This window comes from Rhododendron vialii, chromosome 2a, assembly GCF_030253575.1.
Source record: "Rhododendron vialii isolate Sample 1 chromosome 2a, ASM3025357v1".
Lineage (NCBI taxonomy): Eukaryota > Viridiplantae > Streptophyta > Magnoliopsida > Ericales > Ericaceae > Rhododendron > Rhododendron vialii.
The window spans coordinates 25,069,595-25,079,928 of record NC_080558.1 but is presented as its reverse complement, the minus strand read 5'-3'; the positions used below and the strand labels follow the sequence as shown (position 1 = coordinate 25,079,928).

Sequence of the window (10,334 nt, the reverse complement as noted above, 5' to 3'; positions counted from 1 at the left end):
CTATTTGACAGGGCGCACGACGAGATCCACATTCAATTTATGGGATATGACCCTTGGGTCAATTCCTGGGATGTCCTCGTGGGACCATGCAAAAACTTCTTTATTCTTTTTTAGGAATTGTAGTAGCTCCGCTCGTGCCGCTGTGCTCAATCTCATTCCAATCCTTATCGTTCTTTCCTGCTGCCCTGGTTCTAGGGGCTCTTCTATGAGCTCTTCCACTGGTTCTCCATGTTGGAGCTTCTCTTCATCACGTGTGTCGAGACTTTCAATCTTCATGGTGATGTTGGCTCCTCTTAGTGAGGTGATGTAACATTCCCGTGCTGCTTTCTTATCTCCTCTTACGCAACCAATCCCTTCTGATGTTGGGAACTTTATCATCAAATGATACGTGGAGATTATTGCCCCAATTTTATTCAGGCTTGTTCTCCCCAGTATTGCATTGTATGCTGAAGGAAAGTCGACTACTATGAAGTCTATCATACATGTAATTTGCCTTCCTTCTTCCCCCATGGTGACCGGAAGGGCTATTTGACTTGTTGAGTAAGTAGGGGTACCTACAAATCCAACTAGTGGTGACGTCATTGGCCTTAGCCTTTCTCGCCCAATCTTCAGTTGGTCATAAGCATGGAGGTAGAGGATGTCGGCCGAGCTCCCGCTGTCAATCAATACCCTTCTCGTGAGGTAGTTTGCCACGACAATGGTTATAACCAGGGGGTCATCATGAGGGATTTGGACTCCCTTGACGTCTTCTTCCAAAAAAATGATTGGTACTTCCACCTTTTTTTGAAATTTGCTGGGACGGCCAACTGTGTTGACTTCCAATTGTTCCTCAGTTCTTAACTTTCTCAGGTGCGCTTTCCTAGCATTGCTAAATTCTCCTCCTCCGACAAATCCCCCATGAATGACTTTGATTTCTCCTACGAGGCCTGACCTGGGTGTTGTACTATCTCTACCTTCTTTGTTTGTATCTTTTTTTCTGAAAGGTTTCTGGTACTTCTTCGTTACAAAATGTTGAAGTCTACCTCGTTGGATTAGGTCCTTGATCTGCTGCTTGAGGTCAATACAGTCATCTGTGTTATGACCATGATCTTTGTGGAACTTGCAGTACTTATCATTAGCTCTCCTACTAGGATCAGATCTCAGCTACCCAGGCCACTTGAGGTCCGGACCGTCCTGTTGGTTGCTAAGAATTTGCTCTGCCATAGCTATGAGCGGGGTGAACTGCTTGTATCTACCTTGGGGCGGTCCTCCGTCTCCCTGTTTTGGGGAGGACCTCGAGTCCACCTTTTTGTTCTTTGGTTCGCCTCCCATTTTGCTGGCGGCTTCTCTTCTTCTTTTGTCTGGTCGAGGAAACTCGCCAACCTGTGATGGCCCTGCTTGGGGATCAAAAACATCACGTGAATGCCTTGCGTAGACATCTTCCTCTGCATTCATGTGTTTCTGAGCTCTGAGCATAAGCTCTGCCAGAGTTTTGGGTGGTTCTTGAGACACGAGGTATAGGAACTGTCCTGAATATAGTCCAGCTATGTATGCAGTTATGCTCACATTATCGTCGGCTTCATCTATCTGGACCACCACTTTGTTGAACCTTGTGGTGTAATGCTTCGTCGCAACCTAACCTCTTAGAAAGGTTCACACCCCAAGCGTAGGGCTAGGTCGTTGAAAGCATAATAACCGGTAAGACCGGATCGTTCCCACAGAGAAATCTTCTTTAGCGAATTTGGAATAGAAGTTGCTTATAGATTGCGGCGTTCAAGCAGCCAACTTTGGAGTTTTGATTCGATTGACGAAATTAAACTTGGAAATAAACTAGGTTAAGATGGTCGAGTCAAAGGGATTGATTTACCCACGACTTAGCCATCAAACGGTTTCTTCATCTAACTCAAGAATGGACCGAAACCGTCCGGATCCACTAGACGAATTAAAAGCTGAAGACTACTTATAACTTAATTCAAAGCTCTAATTCAAATTGAACTCATTTAACGCAAGTGAGAGACGAAAAAAGATCGTTCGCACGCGTAGGATTATCAAGCTCGTAGCACAAGGCGATAAACTTCATTGATCAAAGAAGCCACCAACCCCATGATCAAAACTAGAAATCATGGGTTTAATTCATTCAAAACCTTGAGATTAAGCTAAAGTTAAGAGAAACCATTTAATGGACTAATCCATAGGGTGAACCTCACCCCATGACCGAACCGATTATCTACTCACTCATAATAAAAAGACTAGAAAGCATGCTAAGAAAGGTAAACATGATTAACCGATAGAATTGAAAACAAACTTGATTTATATAGAGATCTTACTAGTGGCTACAACATTAACAAACGAGAATTAATCATCCAACCACTACTTACTTGAGTTGTTGAGGAATTGAATGCAAGAACTTGGGAGAAATAACTATGAAGCTCTTAAGAAAATAAAAGACTTAAAGTGTAAAGATTACATCATGGCCAATAATGGCTTACAAAGCTATTTAAAGGCCACACAAATCAGCCATACAATGGACCAAAAGGTCCCTAAAATATCCCAAAAACATACTAGAAGTAGAAACTTTCTATTAATAGAAGGTTGAAATGTTCAGCACAAAAAGCTGCTGGCCGAAGGGCATTGGTACCAATACCTAAAAAATGAGGTATTGGTACCAATCCAACTGTCTTCTAATTCGGCATGATGGTACCAATACCTAAAAAATGAGGTATTGGTACCTCTATGTGAAAACAGCAGAACAGGGTCAGCTTGGGCCATCATGCCTTGTCGTGCCCCGACGGCCTTCCAATGATTCATTACATGATCAACGAGACTTGGCGGAGGTATGCCATGTGGCCTTGGTCCCACGGATGTCCTCGGAACCATCATTGATGCATTTGCCTCATTTGATACACTTTGGCTCACTCCTCGGCAACCTTGACCTTCGGCCAATCTCCGAGGCTTCTTGTGGCACCGTTAGGCTCCGGTGAAAATGACCATATGCCACCGGGCACTTGAACTCTTGGTGACATACCGGAACGTCCCTTGGCGTACAAAATCGCCTTATTAGCACGTTTTACCTGAAAAACACAAAAACGTACCTTACGTGCAATATCGCATAAAAACGATTACTTAGACAAATAAAAGCTACAAATTAGAGGATTAAAGCCCCAAGATTATACAATCTTGGGTGCTAATCATGTAATCTCTTAATGACTCTCATCTTCTTTGTTTCACCGTTAGGAGATATGTTGCTGGTTTGCCGTAGCGTTGCCCAGCAATAAAGTAGCTTACAAAGCTTGTGCTAAGCTCTTTAAAGCTACGTAGGCTTCCTAGCGGGAGTTTATTGAACCTTGCTCGGGCACTTCCTTTGAGGGTAACTGGGAATGCCCGGCACATTACTTCATCTGGTACTGCTTGTAGATGCATCAGGGACTTGTATGTTTCCAAGTGATCTAATGGGTCCATGGAGCCATTGAATGTCTCTAATTGCAGCATCTTGAATTTCCTTGGGAGAGGTAGCCCCATGACCTCGGCTGTAAAGGGTGAATTCGTATTCTGCACCAACTCTTCTACCATAGCAGGAGTTTGTGCTTTAATATGTTTTATCAGCCCTTCAATCTGGTCCTGCATTTTAAACAGTACCTCTTATTCGCGGGGCGGCCTCTCTGGAGGTGGTTTGCTATGCTTCCTCCGATTTTAGCTTTCCTTCTCACTGGATTCACCTTCTTCTTTGTCATCTTCTTCTTCATGTCAACTGTGGCGTAGATTTAGAATGCTTGGCTCCGAGATCTGTTTTCAAAGATCTGCATTCTCCTGTATCGTAATCTGTAACATTTGGGTTAACGTTTTTGTTTGCTCTTGCATGAGGGCAAACGCCTCTGGGGTCATTTTAGCGCCTCCAATCTTGCTTGCTGCAGCGGCCTTGGCCGCCTCTGCTGCCTTAGCAGCTTTTCGGCAGCGGCAGCCGCAACCTTGGCAGCTTTTGCAACCTTGGCGATTTCGACGACCTTGGCAGCCTTGCCCGCAGCAGCGGCCTTCGTGGCGTCGTCGATGCCCATTTATGGTGGGTCTGAAGCCATTTTTGTTTTGCTTGATCGGGTTTCTACCATACAAAGCTATTCACCGTAAGGAAAAAGTCGTTTCCCACAGACGGCGCCAGTTGATGAATCAGCTTTGTCTTTAGCTTCGACCTGATCCTGCAAAACAAAGCAAGAGCTCGAGTCATTGGTGTGGTGGCTTACCAACCACCCTCCGATGGCTAAGTCAATAGAGTACTTGCTATATGGTGAGAGAATTGAGATCCTCGATTATTAGTTGCATACCTTTTGTTGAAGCTCTACTGTCGTATTTATAGGCATTCTGATAGGAGGTTGTGTCATTGTAGGACTGTATCTTGTAGATTCCGAATTACCTTTTTAAGGTTTTGAGGAGTCCCGCTTTTAGCTAGGAATCTCAATCTACCTCTGACTACATATATCAGGGATGTTTTGTACTTATCTCATTGGTAGCATCCTTTATCCCTTAGGATTTGGGTCTTTCTTTATCCCGTTGGGATATCCTTTATCGGAACGAGTATATTCCACGAATATTATCCTTGCTCGTATAGCTAAGGTCCAGAGCTGGTCCTTAACCACATGACAGTTTCGTCTGAAGAGCAAAGCTGGCATGCTCTGACTGTCCTTCAGGTAAAATTTCCCAAAAAGGTCCAGATAAGGCTAGTTTATACTCCCCAAGTCTGTGATACTTGTAATGCTGACCTCCTTAGGTCTACCACACTTATCAAGTACGAAGATCGAACTTGGGGCTCTTACTGGCTTGTCCTTTTTTGTTCCTATCTACCCATCCAGGCTGTCACGCCCTCGATTTTTAAACATAATATTAATAGGTTTCTCTTACATAAATTATCATCATTCTCCATACATAAATACCCATACACGACGTGCCAAATCAATCCATCGTGCCCAAATCCAATTAAGAGGAAATGTATCTCAATAGATTACAACTCCATCTTTCGTAAGTGTTGAACTCAAAAGACTTGTACATAAGTTACACCTCTCTTCTTTAAAACGTGACTAAACAAGATGATAAAGTAGGTCTATCAATATAAGGTTCCAAGACGTCTAGCAATGCACCCCGGCACTCCATGCTATACATCTTGATTGGTACCTGAAAATGAAGGGTTAAGCATACACTTGCCCAGTAGGAAAAATCTCCGCTAACACTATAAAAATGGGATGACAATTGCCAAGAAAATATTTTGATAAAAGCAAAGACGTTTGACAAAAGTATTACATTCAACACTTTCTTTACTACAGGAAAATGTGCACGCTAGGCATATAGAGAATAAATTTAAAGCAGGCAATAATACGTCTAATTATACTGCACCATAACAACAAAGAAACTCACACGTCTATCCGATCAGTCTTTTAAATTCTCGAACTAATAATAGTTATCGTATCCCTCATCGTATCCCTCTATATCATCCGGTCATTTCAATACCAACAAGCCAAGGTTCACCCTCCTTTACCCACATGCACACCTCTCATTTTAGTATCGATTTTATTAACTTCCCAGAATTCTTTATTTGTTTTTATTGAGTTCCCTTTATAAGTAAAAAAAGAAAAGAAAAGAATGAAAGTACCAATATAAACTTTTCACCATACATACATCGCACCTCAAGTATCAAATATGCATTTAATCTCGTCAATCAAACAGCTTCATCACCAAACACACACATTCCCACCTTAATACGATACTAAACAATAACAAGATTCTTTGTTTCCATTTTGTTACGTATTTTGATTTCAATTTCCGGGTGTTCGGGACCCTGTGCACCCCATTTCCGGCATCTCACCTTAAGGTGGATCCGTGGCTTTCATTCCGGCATCTCACCTCATGGTAGATCCATGGCTTTTATTCCGGCATCTCACATCATGGTGGATCTGTGGCTTTCATTCTGGCTTCTCACCTTATGGTGGATTCATGGCTTTCTTATCACCATTCAATTATCCACCATGCCACTCATATAGTGTCACATATTCTCGTTGAGCAAGCAATTTCATTATCAAACATTTCTCTACGTCCCCCACATAGCGAAAGACGCATACTAAACCAACCCATGGAAACAGCACATAAAGAGGAAAAACTGTTCATTTTTCTCTAAGTATCAAATAACATCAATGTCAAGTCATTTTCTCGCATATTGTAGGGGGCCGAAATTTCCGAAGGTTCATAGGGTTCACAAGGTCCAATGGGGGGAACAGATTCACATGCTATTTGACCCATCGTCCAGTTGTCTCTGTTCATAAAGATGAGCTTAGGCGTGATGTGTCATTAATCTTCCGAAGGATAGAAGGATCCTCGGGTGCTTCGCCGAACGATGTACACCTTTCCGAACGCACATAAATTCGAGTTCGCTCGGTGATCCTACCTATTGCCCGAGGATGTCCTCTCATTTGGCTAAGTTGTTCTTCGGATAACACGTCAAATGCTCGGAGAAGTTTCACCCATCAGGAGGGAGTTCCACCAAGTATCGTCGTTTATGGAACCTTCCAGAAGTATCTGTTGATCAGTGAGCTGTCCTTTCTGATACTCGATGTGACATCTCTGAGCGATGCGACCTTTCTGACATCGACCCATGTGACTCTGATAGATCTGGGAAGTGGCGCTCATTAAATGGCCCTGCTGCAGGACGCCATCCGAGCATTACACAACACGTGGAAGTAAAGCCAACTTGCTAAGCACTCTACCCCTTCACCTATAAATAGAAGGGTATTACCACTAAGAAAGAGGATCAGAAAAACTTCTTCTGGACTGTATTCTCTCCTCTACTAGCTTATTTCTTACCAAACTTTCTCTTCTTCTTTCTCCACTTACTGACTAGTTCGTCGGAGCTTCTTCCCGGAGGAACATCCCCCTCCGGTTCTGCAGGTACCCCAAGTTCAACGCCGACTCCCACGATCCAGCAGATAGAGAAAACGACACAAGAAACATCACGAAGAAATCCACCCCCACAATTGGCTACTCTGTTGGGGACGAGAGGTTCTTTGTGGTGTTCTTCGTGTTCTTCGTGTTCTTAACATCAGTTAGAGGGCCTAATTCGGTCCCAGTTCAAATTCTGTCTGCTCCTCTCATTTGAACGGAACAAATGGCTCAACGCCTCTCACCTCCAGGTCCAGAGAACTTCACTCTTGGATTGGAGGGTTATGGGTCTATCAACCTCGAGCCCCATCAAGCGGCTAGAACGGTTCCCCACGCGGCCCGCCAACTTTCCTTTCCACCCACCGAGTTGGATATCGCCTTGGCAGAGCAGAAACGTCAGGCGGCGGTTATCGCCCTGCTTCAACAACGGCTGGAGGAGCGGGACGGAGGGATGACCGTAACGCCTACTCCCGGGCATCCCACCGAGCCCAGCCGACCGAAGGGACCCCGCAAACGAAGCAGAACGTCTCGTCAATCACAAACGGCCGAACTCGCCATTTTCGAGCGACGAACTGTCTTCGAGCGTCTAGACCAAGGAGCTTCATGACCTCGGCTGACGAGCATTATTCGTGCCGAGAGTTCACGATCTTCAGCTACAGGATCCACAGCCGGAACCAATAAGGAAGGCGCGTCAGCACGAGCGAAACTTCGTTCTGAACGGCAACCGAGTCTAAGAGATGGGAAGAGGCCCGTGGATCTAAACGATCCACCTCGGCGCACACACACCAGCAGCAACTGGGAGTACTCGGTACGATCAAGACACAATTCCGAACGCCATGAAGGGCGACACTCGGCTAACTCATGCAGCCGCCACCGAACAAATAGCCGAGGAAACCGTTCGGAGCACGATAATACGATTATCCTATACGATCAATTTACAGGCTTGCCAACCATGTATCAACCCATCGACCCAGGTCTTCAGCCTCGGCATGCTCATTTAGCAGGCTCGAGAGGAGAAGCGCGAGCGCCCTCGGCTTTAGCCACTCAGCGGCCGAAGGAGAAAGACGGACATCACCGGCACCATCGACGAGAACGTAAAAAGACTCCTGAACCGCTTGCTGAAATTCCTCTCCCTATTGTCCCGCAAACCCCAGTTCAAGAAGATAATTCGAAGCTCGGGAAGGCAAAGGCTTCCCCCTTCGTGGATGCTATACAACAGGAGCGGCCACCGGACATGTTCGTCATGCCAAAGCTGAAACGTTACGAGGTGAAGGAGGACGCAGTCGCGTTCGTTTGTCGCTTCAGACAAATTATGAGCCTCCATAACTTTTTCGACGCCCTCATGTGCAAAATCTTCCCACTCACGCTGAGCGAGCCAATCATGTTATGGTACAATCAATTGAAACCCAAGTCTATCACTTGCTTCAACGAGCTGGAGTTGGAGTTTAGTAAACGCTTCGTAACCAGCAACATTCAACCAAAGACATTATCTATGCTAGTGAATATGCGGAGAACGGCTGGAGAAACCCTACGGCTTTATACCGAGCGTTATTGGGAGGTCTATAATCTTATCCCAGACTGTGATCAAGGAGTCGCGGCTGAGTCTTTTATGAATGGGTTGGATCCAGCCTCGGCAATGTTCCGTGACCTCTCACGTAATCCGCCTAAGACAATGGGAGAGCTCATGACCATAATCGAGAAGGATTGCGTTCACGAAGAAGCCATGGTCGAGCGACATACACCAAAGGCTCCAGAACCTGCCAAAACAATTGGGCCGAAGAAACAAGTAGCGAACGTTCGTCAGGGGCAAGGAGGCCAGGGCAGTTCAGGCCAGATGACCAACAAGCCGATCAACAAGGGTCGACCACCGCAGCACCCTCAGCAACAGTCATGGCAACAAGCGAAGAGAGAACCGCGGCCAAACGAGTACGTGGCCGAACACACGGCATTCACGGAACCTATCTACAAACTTCTCAACACCATTGGTAAATTGCCATTCTTTGTTTGGCCGACAGTACTCTTAGGCACCGTCGGAAGCGGACCAGGGATGTGTACGTATCACAAAGAGCGCGGCCACTACACTACGCAATGCCCACCTTTTAAACGGTATCTAGAAGAGCTTGCAACAGCTGGGCATCTAAATCAGTGGATTGACGTTCGGCGAAGTCCACTTCCACCACCTCCACTGATTATCAGCAACCTCATAAGTGTTATACAAGGGCTGGTTTCCGAAAAAAGGGCAGCCGAGCTTCGTTCAGAAATCAACAGAGCCGTCACCTCTTTACCCGTTTGCAACATTGGCATTTCGGGAAAGCGAAAATGGGAAGATCCGAGCTTCGGCAACCCTATTACTTTTTCATCTGACGACTTGAAAGGCGTGCAACTCCCTCATACGGACGCCCTCGTTGTTACTGTTGCTATTGATAAGTCAACCGTTCAACGGGTATTGATAGATCAAGGAAGCTCGACGGACGTAATGTTCTATTCGACATTCCAGAGACTCGGATTATCTCCCGCTCAACTTCGGACGGCGTCAACTCCCCTCGTCAGTTTTACTGGAGCCCCGGTTTGGCCACTCGGCTTAATCTCTCTCCTCGTGCGGGCTGGATCACGGGTTCTTGAGATCGAGTTTGTGGTGGTCGCTTCTCCCAGCCCATACAACGTAATACTCGGCCGAACCTGGCTGCACGAGATGAAAGCAGTCGCTTCTACCTTTCACCAGGTGGTAAAATTTGTTGGATGGAATGGTCGCCAGGAAAGCCTCCGAGGGGATCAAATCCAGTCAAAGAAATGCTACATTAGCACTGTAACAAACAAACAGAGCTGTATGGAAGTACAATGCGTGGCAGCCACTCCCGTACCAGTAATTGAAGATGTTTGTTTGCCGGCCGAACAACGGTCATCCGAGGAGTTAATACGATTTTTAATCCCCGACGGAGAAGGAAGATATTTTTTAATTGGGAGTTCTTTGAGCGTAGCCGAACGCCAGGAGATGTTTGACTTCTTGATGCGAAACATAGAAGTATTCGCTTGAACTCCGCAAGAAATGCCGGGTATGGATCCCACTTTCGCCGAGCACGCATTGAATGTCGATCCAAGTAAACGGCTAGTGGTGCAGAAAGTCCGACGCTCCTCGGCCGCACACGTCGAAGCCGTGATTACAGAGGTGGACCAACTGTTAAAAGCTGGCGCCATTCGGGAAGTTTTATATCCCACCTGGCTTGCCAATCCAGTGGTTGTGCCGAAGAAGAATGGGAAGCTACGGGTTTGTGTTGATTACACAAACCTCAATGACGTTTGTCCAATGGATCGGTTTCCCCTCCCTCGGATTGAACAGATGGTGGACGCAACAGCAAGATGCGAGCGGTTAAGCTTTATGGATGCATATCGGGGCTATCATCAGATCGCTTTGGCTCCGGAATATCAGGAGAAGACGGCCT

The 10,334-nt window shown here is 45.9% G+C and overlaps 2 protein-coding genes across 2 annotated transcripts; one reads left to right on the top strand and one right to left on the bottom strand.

Moving 5' to 3' along the window:
* Window positions 1-3,603, bottom strand: LOC131317343 (uncharacterized). The gene is made up of 4 exons (XM_058346901.1): window positions 3,208-3,603; window positions 2,907-3,050; window positions 1,170-1,566; window positions 1-1,070 (listed from the first exon to the last, which is right to left on the bottom strand). The coding sequence occupies exons 1-4, from the start codon at window positions 3,601-3,603 to the stop codon at window positions 1-3; spliced, it is 2,007 nt and encodes a 668-aa protein (XP_058202884.1).
* A 4,243-nt stretch (window positions 3,604-7,846) lies between these two features.
* On the top strand, window positions 7,847-9,928 carry LOC131317342 (uncharacterized). The gene has a single exon (XM_058346900.1). The coding sequence runs from the start codon at window positions 7,847-7,849 to the stop codon at window positions 9,926-9,928; it is 2,082 nt and encodes a 693-aa protein (XP_058202883.1).
* Window positions 9,929-10,334: the final 406 nt, after the last annotated feature.

Excerpts from the sequence above, each read along its gene's own strand:
- LOC131317343 (XM_058346901.1), bottom strand. The coding sequence starts at position 3,603 with ATGCAGGACCAGATTGAAGGGCTGATAAAACATATTAAAGCACAAACT. Across the intron at positions 1,567-2,906 it reads GAGATTGGCCGAAGGTCAAG|ATAGATGAAGCCGACGATAA; the intron begins GTTGCCGAGGAG and ends GTGGTGGTCCAG. Across the intron at positions 1,071-1,169 it reads TCTTAGCAACCAACAGGACG|ATGACTGTATTGACCTCAAG; the intron begins GTCCGGACCTCA and ends GTCATAACACAG.
- LOC131317342 (XM_058346900.1), top strand. The coding sequence starts at position 7,847 with ATGTATCAACCCATCGACCCAGGTCTTCAGCCTCGGCATGCTCATTTA.